The 19,996-nt window shown below is 37.0% G+C and overlaps 1 protein-coding gene across 26 annotated transcripts in view; it reads left to right on the top strand.

The window, feature by feature from the left end:
- Nucleotides 1-19,996, top strand: part of PTPRD (protein tyrosine phosphatase receptor type D) — a 1,298,969-nt gene that overhangs the window by 1,254,140 nt on the left and 24,833 nt on the right. For all 26 annotated transcript variants that reach the window (XM_069776173.1, XM_069776170.1, XM_069776168.1 and 23 more), the window contains 2 exons: nucleotides 7,516-7,635; nucleotides 8,289-8,443. In XM_069776173.1, the coding sequence (XP_069632274.1) occupies nucleotides 7,516-7,635; nucleotides 8,289-8,443 (275 nt within the window). The remainder of the gene's footprint in view (nucleotides 1-7,515; nucleotides 7,636-8,288; nucleotides 8,444-19,996) is intronic.

The raw sequence follows: 19,996 nt of genomic DNA, 5'->3' as shown, positions 1-19,996 counted from the left end.
GCTCTGATGTTTCACTCTTTTGATAATTTTGTTTCACTGATTTCTTACATAATATTCATATCAGCTAAAAGAGATAGGTCTCTTGTATGGACAACAGAAAATCTGCGTTAGAGCGCTTGAAAAGTAAGATGAATTGTTCAATATGTTCTTCATACTGTAATGTAATCTCCCATTCAGTGAAAGGATTATTCAGGCTGCACACAGTGATCAGCCTTGAGTACAGGAAGAGGATGAAGCAAAAACTAGTCAGCCCATTCACTTTTCCCCTCGGTTCCATTCATGTAAACCTTTTAAAGACTTTTTTGGAAAATCTTGCTGTACTTAACTGTTTGATAGACTCATCCTTCAAAATTAATTCCCTAAGACTCTGCCTTCCCTGCTGTTAGGAAGAGTTCAAAAAGAGCATCTCACATTGATGCCAGCAATATAGTTTTGAACTGTTCTCGGCTTGTATAGATGAAGATGAAAGACAAGATAGAGAACACATTTCAAATAGGTCCAAGATACCTTTTAATATCTGTTTCCTTTTGTTATAATAACTGTACCAGACTCTGTCCTAAGGATCAGAATGGAAACAGTTTGGGGGTTATCTTTTTGTCTATTTATCTTTCAGTATTATTTATTAGCCTACTAATCATATCTCAGAAATTTCAAAAAGTAAGGGTGTAATGCAGGTTGATTTGCAGACTTACTAGAGGACTAAAGTTTGTTATGAATTGATTAGCCTAAAGTTCATTTATGTTGTCTCCAAATCCTGTTTGGAACTTCTTTTTCAAGGCTGCTGTAATTAAGACCTTAGACAGAATTATATTGCACTGCAGAAGTGCTTATTTTCTAAATAGTTTTTAAACTCCAAATACTTGGTTCAGATGGGCTTCAACAAACATAGAATCATTTGGGTCGGAAAAGACCCTTAAGATCACCAAGTCCAACCGTAAACCTAACACTTCCAAGTTGTGATGGGTTGACCCTGGCTGGACGCCAGGTGCCCACCAAAGCCCGTCTAACACTCCCCCCTCCTCAGCTGGACAGGGGAGAGAAAATATAACAAAGAGCTTGTGGGTCGAGATAAGGACAGGAGAGATCATTCACCAGTTACCATCACGGGCAAAGCAGACTCATGCTTGGGGAAAATTAACTCAATTCATTACAAATCAACCAGAGTAAGGTAATGAGAAATAAAACCAAATCTCAGAACACCTTCCCTCCACCCCTCCCTTCTTCCCGGGCACAACTTCACTCCCGGATTCTCTACCAACCCCCCGAGAGGCACAGGGGGACAGGGATGGGGTTTTACGGTCATCACACGTTATTTTCTGCCGCTTCATCCTCCTCAGGGGCAGGACTCATCACGCTCTTCCCCGCCATGCTCCAGCATGGGGTCCTTCCCACAGGAGACAGTCCTCCACAAACTTGTCCAACGTGGGTCCTTCCCACAGGCTGCAGTTCTTCACAAACTTCTCTGGCATGGGTCCCTTCTACAGGCTGCAGTTCTTCAGGCACAGACTGCTCCAGTATGGGTCCCCCACGGGGTCACAAGTCCTGCCAGAAAACCTGCTCCATGGGCTCCTCTCTCCACAGATCTGCAGGTCCTGCCAGGAGCCTGCTCCAGCGTGGGGTTCCCATGGGGTCACAGCCTCCTTCGGGAACCCACCTGCTCCGGCGTGGGGTCCTCCATGGGCTGCAGGTGGATATCTGCTCCACCGTGGACTTCCATGGACTGCAGGGGGACAGCCTGCCTCACCATGGTCTTCCCCACAGGCTGCAGGGGAGTCTCTGCTCCAGCGCCTGGAGCATCTCCTGCCCCTCCTTCTTCACTGACCTGGGTGTCTGCAGGGCTGTTTCTCTCACATGTTCTCACTCCTCTCTCCGGCTGCCGTTTCTGTCTGTCCCAACTTTTTTTCCTTCTTAAAAATGTTATCACAGAGGCGTTACCACTATCGCTGATGGGCTCGGCCTTGGCCGGCGGCGGGTCCGTCTTAGAGCCGGCTGGTATGGGCTCTGCCAGACACAGGAGAAGCTTCCAGCAGCTTCTTACAGAAGCCACCCCTGTAACCCCCCCCACTACCAAAACCTTGCCACACAAAGCCAATACATAAGTCCACCACTAAATCATGTCCTTAAGTGCCATGTCTACACAGCTTTTTAAGTACTTCCAGGGATGGTGACCCAATCACTTCCCTGGGCAGCCTGTTCCAATGTTTGACAACCCTTTTGGTGAAGAAATTTTTCATAATATCCAATCTAAACTTCCCCTGGTGCAACTTGAGGCTGTTTCCTCTCATCCTGTCATTTGTTACCTGGGCAAAGAGACCAACACCCACCTCACTACAACCTCCTTTCAGGTACTTGTAGAGAGCAATAAGGTGTCCCCTCAACCTACTTTTCTCCAGGCTAACCATCAACATCTTTGCCTTTACATACTCACAGGTATGTATCTACTATAAATCATTACTAGAGACCAGTGCATACAAATGTTCTTTTTTCTGTAGTAAAAAATGGATTCAGAGAACCAAAATTTCCAGAAGTTACTGTTTTGGGAATACATTTAGTGAGACTTACAAGGAACTGTCTACCTGGGGCTGGGTGCTCAGTTCTTTCAGAATTTAGGATCCTGTTAAATTCAGTGCCTCTCTGAAAGCAAAATCTAAAACTTTAAACAGTTTTATTTTCAGCCTTATTTCTGAATAGGAGTTTATATTTTTAATCTGTCATTTAGGGTTAGACCAAAGGGAATGAGTGACACTTCACCAAATCTTGTTAGAATAAGACCTAAAAAATGTGTTTCTATATTCTGATTTCTTTTGTTTTAAAATCTCAGCATACAGTCTCATGTACTAGTGTCAGTGCCTACAATCTTTAGACTCAAATCAGCCTGATCTTTAGATGGCAAGGCATTGTTGCAAAAAGGAAAATGGCTTTGGAGTAACAACTGCTCTGAGACAAAACATTTGCTGGAACGTCTGAGGCACTAAGCTAGCCTGATAGGGTTTGAGGTAGTTTCCATCACCAACAACTGACACTACCTTTTTTATTGTGTAATTATTATTATCATTCAACATCATTGTAGAGATACTTTATTTCTGAAGGAAAACCATCTGAAAATGTCATTAGAAAGTTTTGTCTGCAAAACACTATTAATACTACGAAAACCGGAGCAGGAAGTTTGTTACATACTTCTGTTATTTCCTAGTCTAGATTCAGCATAATTCATATGCTGTTCTTACTATATGAATCTGACTATTACTAGTTTGCTGTCTCTTTCCTGATCTGCGTTTTGTCCTTTTAAGCTCAGATGGCCTGTAATAGCTGGTCCATGTGTTAAGAATCACCTGAAGGGGCTTTTCAGCCTGAATGATGAAACTTTACACTGGAAAATTATTTCTCTACCCTTGAATGTCAAGAATCTTTGTATTCATATGTTCATATGGCAATACACTTCCTTCAGCTCTGTTGATGCATGGCAGCTCCTTCTCTAGTCTGTGACTTGTTGAAGTGTGAATATCCACAAATATTCTTGGAACTCTGTAGCTACTTAAACCCCTCAAGTCTGAAATGGTCTCAAGCTTCTCATTGTTAATGGAAAAGAAAGCATTTACATTTTTGTACAGCTTTGCTTTCAGTGAATGCTGATACTTCCATAAAGAGCAAGGATTCGCATGGTCTGAGTGGAATAAATGTAGAGAAAGAAAACGTGTATGTTTGAGGGGCAGGTTAAGAGAATGTGCCTATCATTAGTTATGTCTTCTAGCTATGTCTACTACTGTGGCACTTAAAAGATTTCATAATACATTTAGTAGTCTTCTGAGAGCTGCTCTGATCTCAGATGTAGTGGGTTTGGCAGTGTGCAACCTGTGATCATGAGATAGTGGAAGCAGTAGTAAAAGGTATGCTCATCATTACTTGTAATTTAATTTCTCCTTAAAAAACACTCTTTGAAATCACCAGTGAGTTCTTTCATGCTCACGTGTCTGTTTTGTTCATCTTGCCATCTTTAGTGACAGGCAAGAGAACATTAAAGAATTATTGGTGAAAGCCTGTTTTGTGTAACCATGTACAGTTAGTGGCACAGAAAAGCTGTTGTTGGGTGCCAGTGAATATAGTCTGCAGAGGAGAAGATCAACCCTTGGAACTGGGAGCTGGGTGGATAAGAGGAAGGTGAGGACTATGAAATTCACCAAAGGTATATTACGAACTAATTCTGAAAATAAATAAACCCTGTAATTGTATTTCTGGAGGAGGACACATGTTATCATCACCATACCTAACCACTGTTTTCCAAACAATGTACCCAAGTGAGGAAGAAATTGCATTTACTACAGGGAAATTAAACACAGCCCAAAGAGCTAAAGCAAAAAAACATTTGGCAAATAATTTCAAAATGGACTTGTTGACATTTAGTGTTAAGTTTTGGATGACTCAAGGGGTTTGAGAATTTTTTTCTGAAAAAAACATTAAAATGTAACCTCTGAAAAATAAACTTACTTTAAGTGCTGAAGGCTTGGATCTTAACATAGGATAAAACATTTAACAAGAATGCTGTCTCAGAAAAGAGTGTCTTAACAATTAACTTATATTATTTGATTCTCTGCTGCTGGTGAAGTCCAATAGAAAACACTGTTCTGATCTCTCACAAAGATAAATTGGGAATGTAAGGTTTATAATCACAGAGCAAAAGAGTGTAGGAGGCAGAAAAGGGCACATCTCTGAAGAAGACCTCTTGTTCTGAGAAAAATCAAGAGGCAAAAGGAATAAAAGATGTAGTTCCATCAACTTATGCTTCATATGCTCTTCCAGAAGGTCAAATCCACATAAATTTGAAATCAGGTTTTCCTTCTAAAAATTTGATACTTACTTTCATCAGTTTCCACATTCAAATAATATATACACTAGTCTACAAATTCTATTTATTGTTGAATAGTTAGCGTCTGCTTCCAGCAGCAGTCCTCTGCATCAGCTAGCTCTCACAGAAACTATTTTAGAGAAACTATAAAATGATTGAAGTTCATGTTAGATAAACTAATAAATGACAAAAACACCTAAAATCTGCACCTAGAAGAGCAGGCCCATTTATTTTCTCCCAGCCTAACTGAAAAGGAGCAATTTTCTACAAGCTTCTAAATCTAAGCCTATGCTTAACATTACATTACTATACAAAATAAAAATAAAACAAGTGTTTTCTGTTGTTTGCAAAGGTGCTGGTAACCTACTATGTTCTGAATTTCCATATAATTTTTGTGTTGAACTTTTATTTCTCTCTATTACATTTGGAAGTTGTCTTTGTAAAGTCTTTCTAGTGAGAAAGCTCATTAATTTTTCAGGTATGCTTTCTGGAAGCTGCCACTGCTTCTACGAGCATACAATTTATATGTGGAGGCTGCAGAGTAAAGAGGAGAAGTACATGTTTAGGCATACAAAGGCATAGCCAGACATTTATTTCTTGTATTCATTTTATTAAAAGTACAGAAAGTATTCTACTATTTTTATTCATTTTTTTAAAAAATCATTCAAACCAAACAGGTTTAGTCAGAGGTTTATACTAAACCTGTAGTTGCTAAGATTGCAAACAACAGCTATTATGTGTCGACATTTTCCATGAAAAAATATATGTCATTCTGTGGGAATTAATAAATAATAAACCACAACTTGTTTGTCTAAAAGCTAACCAATATAGCCACAAGTTACACTGTGTCTATATTAATGATAAAGTGAAACTAGATTTACTATTATTATAGTGAAATAACTCAATTGAAAATACACCTTTCTGTCTGATTTTCAGAAGACCACGGTGTTAGTATTAGGTATCTTGCAAATAAATCATGATATTCATGGAATACCTGCAATGCTTACTCTTTCAGCATTTCAGTAAATGGCACAAGGAAGTAATTACTTAATTCCTCTTAATAAGAGGATTTTAAACACTATTAATCCCATTTTTAAGACTGTGGTATCAATAAACATTTTTAGTTAGTTTGTACCAATTCCTTATCTATAAATTAATGTCAATTCCTTTAAAAAACTGTTCCAGGGTTTTTTGCCTTTAATGAATGTTCATCACCTGCTTCAGTGGTTAGAATTTTTTCTTGTCTTTATCTAGATTACTTGTTCTCAGGCTGTGATTTGTGAACCATTAGTGATGTGTGACCTGTGACCCTCAAAATAAAATGATCTGCAAGCAAAAGCTAATCGGGACTGGGCAGTTTGAAAGGGTACTAAGTCTTTTTCAATAAGTACTGTGCAGAGTGAGAAACCTGGAGAACACAAGTTTCAAAGATGCAGTTCTTAATTTTCCATTTTGGGGGAATCATCAGTTTTTCTCTTTGATTAGCATGATAATTCACATTTTTGTCAGAAATACTGTGCAATATTCTCCTTTTGTTGTTTCTTACAGTTTATGTATGCTCCCTGAATTTGGTATGAGTCTGGCTTAGGGTGATTAATGAAGACATTTATTAAACAAAGGCAATGTATTATCACTGGACTCAGAATATACTTCTTTTTCTGTACCATATGCAAGGCTAATTGATAAGAATGTGTAGTTATAAATAGAACAGAGACTGACTGTCTCAGTTTCACCTATCACTCACTGAAAGCAGAATATTTTCAATTATTTAGCCCCCGTACTGCTTTGTACCATATTTTCTGATTGGTTTAGGGGTTCAGCATTTTTTCATAATAGCTTTCATCATAAATACCATTTTTAACTGAAACAAATCACTGAGCCTCAGCAATGCTGATAAACATATGGTTCTCTTATGCGTCATCTTACACAGAATCATTTCAGCTCATTAATATTCTAAACTATGGTGTTTTGAAATGGAGATTTCTCTGAATGAAATGTCCTGCGTCTTTTAAAGTTTGATGGATGAACTCTCTCTATCAAACCATGTTTTTTAAATGCCTTGGAACACAATTTCATTATATACTTTGTACCGCCAATCTGAGAAGGAAATGTGTTTTCTGACAGTGCACTTAATAGTTGTTGGTGCTCTTCCATTTATCCATATACTAAAATTATTTCTCAAAAAAATTCAGGTTTTTACTGAGATATTTCTATACGTACTAAATATTAAAATCCAAGCAACAGTTTATGTGTTTGGGGACTAATGTGAAATAGGTGAAATATTGCAAATATTCAAAAAATTGTCTGTCTACCATTACTGGATTAGTACTGTTACTAAATTCTGAACTGTGAAAGGTGAGTTACTTATGATACAGATCATATTTTTAGCTACTATAGACTGTTTTTTCTTCAGTGTATCTATACTTACTAGTATTTCTTAATCACCTATCCCACTGAATTTACAAATACCCATTATGGAAGAAGATACTGTAAGAGCTACTACCAGAAGAGCAATTCTTGTGGATGATAAAATAACTTTCTTGTGTTGGATCCTTAGCAGTTATTGAACATTCTAACTTCACATACTTTAAAAACCTACAGTGAGGCACACTCAGATATATAATAAATGCCAGTTTTAAATTTATTAAATAATTACATATTTTTCACTACAGGTGAAGTGTGATCAATACTGGCCAAGCAGAGGCACAGAAACTTATGGACTAATCCAAGTGACCCTTTTAGACACTGTTGAATTGGCAACGTACTGTGTTCGTACATTTGCACTTTACAAGGTATATATCCGTATATATATTTGCAATATACTTTAAAATTTAAATGTAGGCAAGTTTTATGTTTTTCCTTTCCTTTCCTTTCCTTTCCTTTCCTTTCCTTTCCTTTCCTTTCCTTTCCTTTCCTTTCCTTTCCTTTCCCTTCCTCTTCCCTTCCTCTTCCTTCCTTCCTATCCTATTTCTCTCCTGCCACCCTGCCCTCCTTTCTTTTGCTTCCTGCCCTCCCTGCCTTTCTCCCTTATTTTCTTACTCCCTTTCTTCCCTTTTCCTCCTTCTGCTTTCCTGTCTTGCTTCCTCCTAGCAGCACTGAACAATGAGACTTCTTCTACAGTGTATTTTTCCTACAGCATGGCATTTTCTACGTTCATATAGAGTTCTCACCATGGAAAACCATTTAACTGAATGAAATACTAGCTAAAGCTCTGGCACTTGTGATGCATTACAGTGCAGTATCGTTAAAGCTCTTACATTGTTTGAATCCTGCAATTTAGACTATAAGAAACATTTCCCTCCATAACCTGAGATCTGTTTCTCTCTCACCCCACATGTGATTTAAATACACTTCGCTGGTATATATGCTTCTGCAGTTGTTTCACTGAAAAGTGCCAATATCACATCACATGGCAGTTTTGTCATGAAGTTTTTTAATTTCATAGAATGGTTCAAGTGAGAAAAGGGAAGTGAGGCAATTTCAGTTCACTGCCTGGCCTGACCATGGTGTCCCAGAACACCCAACACCGTTCTTGGCTTTCCTGCGACGAGTCAAGACCTGCAACCCACCTGATGCTGGACCTATGGTTGTACATTGCAGGTAAGCCCAGAATTTCTCTCAAAGCATCTTGTTTCAAGATTACTGCTTTCTGTTTCATTGCAGGTGAAAACATTATCTTCTTTCAAAGAGACTTCTGAGTCTGTCAAAGAAAAAGATGATTGCATTGCAGATTGGGTACCTCAGTATGGCACTGCCAACTTGGATGGGCCAGAATTATTTTCTTTGGTCCGTGTAAGAGGAATTAATTTTAGAGTATCTAAAGGTCTACAGGGAGAATGCCTGCAGGGAGAATACAAATATATCTATGGCATGAAAAAGAGGATAGTGTTGATTTAAGAACCTGAATATTGAAGAAAGTGTGTTTTAAGCAATGAAACAGCTTTTGAAATTTTAACTCATATTCAGTATGAAAGTAAGGAATATGAAAATTAAGAAAGATAAATGGAAACTTTTATTGAAAATAGGTAGAAACCTTAATCTGTATTCAAGGTTAAACCCTTAGGACTGTGAGGAGCTGGAACTGCAAAGGATGTACCTGGTGAACAGCTGAGCTCAGTTCCAGGGAAAGGAGTGCTCCATGCTGTTTGCAAGGTAGCAAACCTCTTTAGGCATTATAAGGTATGAATTAATAAACTCTCAGGAGAAAAACATCAGCTGCTCTTAAAGTTCTGAGAGTAAGTAAAATGAAGAGGAAGAGATGGAGATTCTTTGGAAATCATTGAGAAGAGCAGATCTTTTAGAAAGCCTTAAAAGCACACTGATAATGTTGTCAGAACATATGTGCCAATTCTGACAGAAGTAGAGCTGTAAGATGGGTCCCCCTCATTCCAGGGCTTTATTGTTATAGCTTACACAGCTTACGGTGCTGCCCTTTTCAAAGCAAATTCCTAAGACCACTGATTTTTGTGAACTTCATTTTGGGATACCTTCAGTTAGTAAGGCTGAGAGCTGCTATTCACTGTTCACTGAAGCTACAAATGCTTAGCATATTTGAAAACCAGTCTTGCTTTTGTCATCCAAAAACTGAAGAATAGGAATTACAAGGATTACATCATACGACCCCCTCTAGTTCTGGCTTCTTATATATTGGTAAGCCAGCTATGGAAGCTGGTTATTTGAACATTTTTAAAGTAATTAAAAGAGGCTTTTGTAAATGAGACAGGAAAATAAAGTCAACAGGAAAACAAAATAAGCAGGGCTTCAGTGTTGAAAGGCACAGACTGTTTAGAAAAGATCAGAGAACATGGAAGATAGAAATGTAATGTTTATTGAAACACCAGGGTTAGGAATGTGGAATGAATATAAATAATAATACAAATCTATTTATGCAGTTTGTGGAGTATTTCTTGAATAGAGCCAAATCTTTTTGTACCAGTATTTACAGGATCTTAAAACATTTTGAATATTTCCGAGAATTATAGATTGCCTCAGCTATAATTTCGTCAGCTTGATCCATATAGAGCATACCTCTAAAGGTGCTCAGCAGTGAAGATGTTATGCTCTAAATCAAAACCAGAATTAATAGAAGAAATGAATCCTCCTGCTCTGGGAAGACTGTTAAGTTAGTATAATTACCTAAATTCTCTCAGTGCAAAAATAGACAGATTAAATTAGTTGTTAAGAGTCATACAGCAAGTCATTGGAAAAGATGAAATAAAATACAAAGCTTATTATCACTCAGTGGTATTGATGAAGTGCAAGTTCATTATTTTCTCTTTGTCATTGGTTATGCATGCAAATTTCAGTGAAAGTGGTAGTCAGGTTAGGTAGTATGATTCGTTGCCTGTTGAGGGACTTTTTTCCCCAACTTCCTATTAATTTATTTGTCAATGCTCAACATGCATATCCTGATAGTAAATTTGTTGAAGCTCTTTGCCTTATGTAAAGCTTCTTGAGACATTAAGATTTTAGGCATTTCATACAACCTGTCCTCTACAAAGCAGACTTCCACATATTCTATTATTTTAGCAAGCCTTTTAAATCCCACTCCCAACAATTTGTCTATGAGCAGAAGAACTAATGAAACCAGATTTCTTGCAAATTTACAAATTTATGTCTCTCTATTTAAAAATTTTATGTGTCTGGGCATGTAGCAGCAAGTTTTGTGGACAGTCCAAAGTTTATGAATGCTCATTAAAGCTCATGTGCTACCATCATTCAGATGTTAAAAGTATTTCAAACTTTCTCCACTAGAGTAAAACAATATAATACAAGACCATATCTTATACCCTTTGCCTATGGTAGTCAGTGCTTTTCCAAGATAATCCCACTGAAGGAATAATCTGAGTTTACTCCCCAGCAGGAACATGGATTCATAGTGGGGACTGTAAGACATCTGAAACAGCACTGATGATACCTTCTTTTCTGTTTCTTCCAGTACATAACAAACTGTCAGAGCTCAGGAAATTATAAAAATGACTTGTTATAGAAGTATAAATACAAGGGAGTTTACTTTTCAAAATAAGTTTGGTAAAGAGTAGGTATGAAGAAGCTGTGGAAGCATTTTTCTGCTAAGCTTTTAACCCATAGAAAACTGAAAATAAAAGCTAGCAGGCAACTAAGTATGGGGAGAAGCTATTTGTCTATAATATTTCTGTGAATTTAGCTCGGAGTTTCTTACTGCTCAAAAGCTGAGCTCCATTTCACTTTTGGTTCAGGTTAGCACCCAGTAAAAGCAAGAAGAGCCTGCCTGGGTGAGGAATAAATAAAACGGCCGTCTGCATTTTGATCCTTGGAGAGTAACCCCCTATTTATTCTGTATTTGTAAATAGGTATTTTAAGTGAAAAGTTTAGCTCAAGCTTTTCCTTACTTCCTTCTCCACATCTGCCTTAATATTGACCAACAGTTGTCTTTCAGTCAACTTCATGTTAAGAGATTAAGAGGTTTTTCCAGTTTGGTTAGTGGTTTGAAGATATGGCTATATATCCTATAGAGAATCAAGGTAGCTGGAGATCTGCTCACGAGTGTGGCCCCAGTTTGTATCAAAGCCTCAGTAGCTGATAAGCTAGTTTAATATCCTGTTCCTAAGAAATGGTTGTTGAGCGTATGAAGAATTTATTTAATAACTCACAGTGTGTTTAGTGGAAAGAAGTCTGAGGTGAAAACAAGTGACAACTGAAGAACCCACCATATAAACATCTGAATGCATTGTGTTCATGTAACAGTGACCAGAAAAAAAAATGCATAGTTCTAACTGGTGAAACTAACTGTGAATATAATACAACCATTCAAAATTACTAGACTTTATAAGACATGTTCTGATAAGTGCATGTCAAACAAATGCAAATGGAAGTCTTCATAACAAAATTTGCGTGATGAAAGCAAAGAAAAATACAGAATTGTATGATCAGAATTTACGATAACATTAGTAATTATTTGTGACTAATGTCCATGCAACAGTCATCTTTGCATCTAATTTACATATCTGCTTTTGATAATCAACAGTTTGCTAACTGCCTATGCAGTATTGAGTTTGAATCTAATATAGAAGTCAAAAACATGTTGAGAAATGTCATACGTACATTCTACCAGTCAAACCTCTTAGTTGTGCAGAAAAGTTGACAGCTTTTTTAAGCTGAAAACTTAATTAAAATATAATTAAAGCTACATTATTTTTAAGTAGAAAACATAGATCATTGCTGAAAGGATTGTGAAGCACCAAAGGTAACATCAAGGCCTAATCTAAATGCAGATTTTTTTAATATATGTAATCAGATATTCGGGTAGGACCGCCTGTATGAAAAAGGTGTAGTGGTAATAATATAAATGCATAATGCCATTGCAGTCTTTTTCCAGGAAAAAATCTATACTTTTCTGTCTATATCCACCAGAAAACATAGTTTAGCAAAGCCCAAATCAAGGTAAAGTTAAATTTAGAAATATATTTGTTGTAAACTGACACGTTCCGTGATCCTCTCTTGAGTTGCATTCTCTGAAATACAGCAGTATCATTATTTTCAGTGTGAGATTTGGTAGAGGAAAGCAGCTAAATCAAAGGTAAAGCTGGATGCAAAAAAGCCCATAATAACACTAAAGAAATTTAGCAATCCCTTCATGTTTGTAGATACTTTTCATAATGTGGGTTCAGATCTTGACTTGGAATTATTTAGAATAACTTGTCTTAAGATTTTTCTATGGTGTTTGAAATACTTGATGCAGGTAGATGCTTTTTCATTTACAGACTGTTATATTTTAAGTCTGTATCCTTTCTGTCCCTTTGCACAGAAGTTGAGTAATACCACAATCCAACTGGTGTCTCTGCATGACTTGCCCTAATTTGCAGAGCTGATCTAGAAAAAAGGGTTTCTTTAATGAAAAAATGCAGGCTTAAACTCTAGGATTCTGCATTGGTGAGGCTGTAATGTGTGGTCTGATGATAGTGGAGAAAACACACGTTTTTATTTGAAGTTGGATTAGTGCAGGCAAACAGGTGCTAATCAGATCACAGTAAAATAGCACCAGAGGGTGTTTGGAGCTTTATGCCACTATGTTTTCAAAACATCACAGAAACTTTAGTAGTTGGTTCAGTAACACTACATAAAAGCTTAACATGTAAGTGCAATCCCCTATGTTTGAATCTCTCTTTTTAATGCCAGCACCAAGGGGCATATCTTTAAGATACTTTGTGAAGTTTTGGCAGGTACTGTTAATGCTGCTATTGCAAACAGAAAAACTTGGACGTTTTGGAGAATGTGACTGTTTTAAGTAAATCCATGTCTGAGTATACTAACATAACCTGTTAGCACAGTAAAAAAAAGTTAATTTTAAAAAAAATAACAGAATGCAACGTGATCTTGTATTTCTTAAAATAGAGTACTTACCTAATTTTTGTTCAGTGTTTCAGAATAAAAAATAAAATTAAAAAAAAATATATAAATCTAAGGCAATGATTTTCCAATGGATTGTTCTACTTCACCTCTGTATCTCTTGAACCTCCCTACCACTTTTGCCACGTGCCTCACAAGTGTTCATTTTCTAATCCTGGTGGTGAGTAGGTTGCAGATGACTGCCTATCCTTTTTCATGGTGGGGGTAAAAGATCCCCTCAGCACATATTCAGGAATCTGTCAAAGAAGATTGAAAAATACTAAAAGCTTCCTCATCCCTTCCCTCTCCCTACCCTGAGAACAGCTCAGGATCTTTCTTAACTTCCCTGGGCAGCTGAAAGCTCTGGGGAGGAAAAGATAGTAAAGGCATTTTAGTATGACAAGTGTTTTAATATCATAAACATTCTAAAATTTCTGTGCTTTACACACATGTCTTTATCCAGCAGCTATTGGGTTGTTACTACATATTAAACTGGGCTGGGTATAATCTATATACAAAAACACTGTAACACTATTTCCTCTCCAGCTGCTAGCTGTAGGTCACCATAGATATCATTAAGACAACTTTATTCTCAAAGTCTTCGTTCACAAATGAGAAGCAAAGGCAGAGGGATAAGGCTGTTGTTAGATTCTCTTCTTAAAACAATGCATAGGTGGTGACCCTGCTTTGGATGTTTAGTTCCTCCTAATATAAAAATACAGCGATGAGTAAATGTCTGTGTTTTTCATTGTATTCCATTTTTATTGATAGTCTCGGTTACTCTGACCATGCAGTCAGAGTAACTGACAAGGAGTCATTTCATTTCTACACATACCTTTCTTCTTGGGAGTTATTTCTTTTCTGCATGTACCTTGTACAAAATACACCAAGGCTTGCAGAGTTTGATACCTTGGGAGCTTGATCTCTGTTTAAGGAATTGGAACTAGATGCTCTTCATTTAGGCATTTTTGGATGGTTGTTCTCTCTTCATTTAGTTGTTGGAATTGTAGAATCTACTGGAAAATGAGAAAAAGTCTAGAAGAAAGGTTGGTAGTGCTAGCTGGCAGAAACAAAGATTGATGTCCCACCAGCACACTGATTGAGGGGTCATCGGTATAGCAAGACACTACTTGATAATTACTTGTGTAATGCGTGGCATCACAGAGGGACAGGAGTTGGGACTTGCCTTCATATTCTCACCATAAAAACTTCGAAGGTTGTGAAAATTTAGATTCTAAAAGCTTCACAGTTGAAGACCCTGGCTGTTCTAGGCAGAACATACAAGAGTTTTCACCTAATTACTGTGCTATGCTCTTGCAATTATAGACAAAAAGCAGAGTCTCCATCTGTATGCTAATAAAGCCAGTGATGGATGGGTAATGGTGGAATTTTTTTTCCCTGTTTCAAATTTGAGTGTCACTACTTAGGATCACCTTGATTGCAAAGATGCCAGTTACCTTTCCCAACTGATCACTCTAACTTAAGAGCAGTCTGGGTCTTATTAGCTTAGGTCTCTAATTTGTTTCCTTAAAGTTAGGTGCTCACATATGAAAACCTGGAAGTATGAACATGACAAGGATTACCATACAGTGATTAATGTGACAGTGTGCAGGGTCCTTAAAGATTGGCTAGGGTACCTTGATATTTTTAGTTTGAATAGGAAAATACTATGCTACATTATCTAGAAATCCTAGAAATCCATGAGGTGTCAAACACCAGCAAACTGATGGTGATCCACTTTCAACTTTTTTCTTAAGATAGAAACCAGTTTTGCACAGCAAACTAGCCTTTCCTAAAATCTGAACTGAAGCTGCTGTATCTACAGTATATGCTTCTGTTGTTTATAAGCATAAAAACTCAGTAAGTATCACTGGAACCTTTATTAAAATTCAAAAGCATATAAATAACAAGTAATAGCAGTATTTCTTCATTCAGGTTCAAATAATGGAAAATACCTACTTGTGGTCTTTTTGATTAAATAAAACCCATGTGTATAAAGCCATCTTTGGTTGGCACTTAAGCTGTGGTTCGGGGGGTTATACCCCCACTGCTGTGACTCAGGGCTTGATTATCTTTTGAAATCCTAAAAAGCTGCTATGACTGCGTAGGGCAAGATTTTGTTTCTGGTAGAAGTCAGAAATCTGTAAAGGAACATAGTGAATGATATTACTAGATAGAATCTAGTGGTCTAGTGGTCTATCTAGGCCAGTATCCTGTCTCTGATATGGCAAATGCCAGAACTTTCAGGGGAAAGTATAAAACTCCGATGTCAACAATATTTCAGTAAAATTTCCTTCCCAGCAGAAAGCAGTTAGTGACTAGTTTAGCCCTGCTTCATGAGGATTTCAGTTCTTTTCCCCCATTATTCCTTTAGCTACCTAGAGAAACTGGGGGATACTTTATTGTTCATATTCTTGATAATACACACATTTTAAAGAACAAAACCAGACAGTCTTATCTTTGATGTTTTTCCTTGTCTAAGTATTATTCTCTGACATGAAGTTTCGTACATCATATTAGAAGATACCCATATATTGTTATTTAAACATATCTCTTCATTTCACTAAATGTCTTTGGATAAAGGGAGAAAAAAAAAACATTCTTTAATGCTGTTTCTTGTTTTACATGTCTACAACTTTCCCTTGTGTTCATCCATCGTAGCAAACTAGGACAGCAAAATATACTAACCTCTTTCAGTACTTGTCATATGGAGGGAGATGGCAGGGAATCCTCACATCCCTAGTCTTTTCGATGGCTGTCTCTGCTCCCTTATTTGTGATGTACCCTTTTTGTGTAGCCTTAGTAACAGTAACTAGTCCTCATTCTTTTTATTTTTTTTATAATAAGAGGTAAGGCACCAAAAATAGTTCCAGAATTATGCCACATCTTCTTGCTAAGTTGTCCAGTGGAGGTACTGAGTCCTGACTTGGATTTGGCCAGCAAATGGTTTTGACTGAGCAGGTCTCCTGAAGACTGATGACTTTTCACTCAGTGAAGTAACCTGCCCCTTATTAAAATGTAATAATTTTCTGTAAAAATTTTTAACAGAAGCAATGCCTTTTCCATGTGTTATCTCAAATTACAAATATGTTGGTGCTGATAATTATTTCCATATATATATTATCATGTCCTACAAGGCCTGTAATTTCCTTTGACCTAAGCTGTAGTTTGATACATTATTTGATCAGTGCTCTTAGTGAGTCATTTTATCCATATGTATTTAGTTAATTGGTTATTTTTCTCCCCACCCATGTTTATATATAATATAGTCTACAAAGGAAAAGGAAATCTGACTGCTTGCAGCTGAATCTAGTAAAAGAGCAATTAGGTTCTATCACAGCCAGCAGCTGTCTGTAATGAATTCTGAATTAAAATTATGAGTGAAGAAAAGAACCCAGCCATCTGCAGGAAATGCGAAAATATTTTTATAACGCAATAGCTGAATTCTGGAAAGGGGTATCTCTGAGATTTCCCAGCTGTACCTACAGTAAATTCCAGAATATCCATGGACACACAATATACTGGAACACATTGCATCAACTTGGCTACCCGGCATGTTTGGCTAACTTCAAACAGGCTGTATTTTTATCTGAAGTAATCAGCATGAAAGCCTCTTTAAATCATCTCCCTGTGTCTCTAGAAGTAAAATGCAGCTTTAAAAATAGTCGTGTTATCTTTCCGTGGAGGCTTTCCAATCAGTATTCTGCCCTGAATATTAATCTTTCTTCGTTTTTCATACTTTCGTAGACTTACTTCACAGTCTCATCAGTTACTATCAGATTTTGTCAATGACTGCTCTTCCAAGTGGTGCCTATTTTTTTTTGTCACCTGAATTTTAAAAATACTTTTTAATGGTTTAAAAATTAGCATAATACTATCCAAGCTCATTTTACAGCTACTTTGAAGCTTCTCCACCAAATCCCCCAAGATCTTCATTATAACTTGTCCACAGTATTTGTTCTAAAGTTCAAAATCCTGTAAAAGAGAGAGATTAGTGTCCAACCTCTAAATGACAAATTTTGATTAAGAAATGTGAAATGATCAGTGGTATTAACCTCTCACAACCTGATTTTCTACTATGTTACAGAGAATTCATGGTGGTATAAAGACTGCTAAGGTTATAGAAAATAAACATCAGAAGTAGTACCAGTAATCAAGCTCTTCAGCTGTCAGTGGAGTATTGTCAGAGATACCAAAAAGGGTGTTTATTCTTTTCAACACTTGGTCTAAGAAAACAGAGGCCTAACAAGAGCCTTGTTATGAGCTCTTCAGAGAAACCTCATAGTTTTTTCTCCTCTATTTTCTGCTGTGTAACATCTCACTGCATTATTACCATATTGCAACCATTTCAGTTTAAACCAAATCTAAGGTGGCAAGATCACGTTTCTCTCATATTCTGAATGTATCCTCTAGATATATCAGTTCTTCATGGAAAAGGAAGAGATGTTGAGGTGGAGATCCAAAACAGTAAGCCTGCTACTAAAGTCCCATCAGCTTCAAGCTTGAGGACTCATTTCTGGTTATTTCCAAGATTTCAAAGTAGGAAAAAAAAAAGATGAAAAAGGATTTGTAGACATGTAAAGCCCAGTTCATTTAGTGCTTTGAACTGTGATTGGTACTGAAAAAAAAGCTAACGTGGACTGAGAAGACCTGGTACTATGTCTTTTTTGCTTTGTACTTACCAGATGAAGTACTGTGTCCAGATGACAATCTGAGACCTCATCACTGTCCTGTCAGTCTAAAACTCAAGCATAACAAATGGCAAATGGTAGTCTTCTGGCTTTAGAAACAGGGATCTTGAGGGCAGCTGGTGTTAAGGAAAAGAAACAATTGTTGACCACAGTAGGTATACAAACACCTAGAATTGGGGAGGAGTCCAGAAGGACACTGAAACTGGGAAGTACCTTAGTGTTCAGCAAGTACTTTCAAGGTCATCTTGTTATCCAGTACTGCAGAACGCATTTCTTCCCACCTTCTGTAATTCATTTTCAGATAGCATCAGTTCACCTTCCTATTTCCCACACAGACAGGGTAATAGCTCTTCTACATGTTCCACATGAAAATGTAATCAAAGCACAGAAATATGCAAAAGTACAAAACAACTCCTCAAAACATTCCACCCTGAGAACGCAAAACAGGTTGAAATGCAAAGAAGGCAAGGAGTGCTTGTTAGCGGCAAGCAGCGTAATTTCTGCTCATTGACTTCTTTGCTGTGCTGTAATCTTCACTTTTATTTATTGATGATAGGATCGCAGTGTACTTCCTCTCATAAATTACCCAGAAGTATCATTTTCTGTATTTACTACAGCTGTTCATGCATAGATCTGTATTTAAGTGAAGGTAACTAGTCACAGTAAGATGTGTTTTTAAAATTATCCTCAAAATACATTCTTTTTCTAAATTCTACTTCAGTCAATTTTAGATCTTTCTTTAGTGGAATGCATAATGACAAGAATGCTTTGTGAATTCATTGTACAGTACAAAGATTGTAAAATATACACTGAAACTCAACAAGTCTCACAGAGAAGATATATTTAGGATAGTTACTCTTTGATGCTAAATACAGAACGCAGTATGCAATTTATAAGATTGTATTTAGACAAGTAGGAAAATAAGGACAATATCTGAGAACTGGATTAATTTTGAAATAAAAAATCACAGTAAATCCTTGTGCACAGATAGTATAGAGAAATACAGTCTATTCTAATTTCTTTTCTTTATATATCTGAGTAATTGAAGAAATCGGGTGATATAGTGATTTACAGTAAGGTGTATATATAAGAATCCTCTATGAAAAGCAGGATTATGGCATGTATTGCTATATAAAATCAACAACCAACTCTGAAAGGAAACCAAGATAAGAAAAAGAAGTGGTATGAAATAGGGTCGATGAACTTTTCAGCTGTCATATTTTGTCATTTCCTCTATATTCCATCTCACAAGCAGAACAGTAAGAGATCTTTTTTTCACGAACAATTTATGATTTCAGGAAAGAAGCAGGCAGAAGTGCTCTGTGGTATTCTGTCCCTTTTAAGGAAGAAAAAACAAGGATCAGAAATAGTGCTCTCCCTTTTCAATGGTATAGTTCCTAAAAGTGTCAGGTAGCCAAAGGCAGAAGTGTTGATGGAAAGGAAAAGGTCTGGATGATCTGGTTAGCAGATCCGGGGGGTGGAATACTTGTGCTTTCTTTTAAGTATGTGGGACTATGAGACCAAATTTAGACAGTGACTTTAAGCTTCTCTCCCAGGACATGTCTAGAATGTTATTTTCCTAGAGTCCCTATGCAAATTCCAGAAACATCTAATAAAAGGATTTCTGTAGGAGAAGTTGTGTCTGTAACTTGTTGGTTAATAACCCTTAATGGGTCCTTTCTTCCATGAATTTCTTTTTGGCATCCATGGTATTCTGCAACAATGAGTTTCACAATTTAATTATGTACTGCATGAAAAACTACTTCCTGTTTGTTTTAAATTCTCTGTCTCATCATTTCGTTTCATGATCATATTTCTTGTATTACAAGCAAAAAATGAATAGTCATTTCCTTTTCACCTCTTCTACTTAACACATGGTTTTATGCTCTTCTTTCATATCTCACTTTCTCTTGAGTCTTCTCTGCTCCAAGGTGAGTTATGTGGTTTGATTAACCTCCCCTTCATACATTGTCATCCTCTTTGATAGGTTTGTTTCTTCAACCTTATGATTTCCTTACCATTTTTGAGATGGGCCACACTGCTCATTGTGGAGGAGTGCAGGGGCAGTCCTTTGGCATGCAACATGCCTCAGAAT

Source organism: Haliaeetus albicilla, chromosome Z (genome assembly GCF_947461875.1).
Source record: "Haliaeetus albicilla chromosome Z, bHalAlb1.1, whole genome shotgun sequence".
NCBI lineage: Eukaryota > Metazoa > Chordata > Aves > Accipitriformes > Accipitridae > Haliaeetus > Haliaeetus albicilla.
The sequence above is the reverse complement of the archived record's forward strand: the minus strand, read 5'-3'. Positions and strand labels throughout refer to the sequence as shown.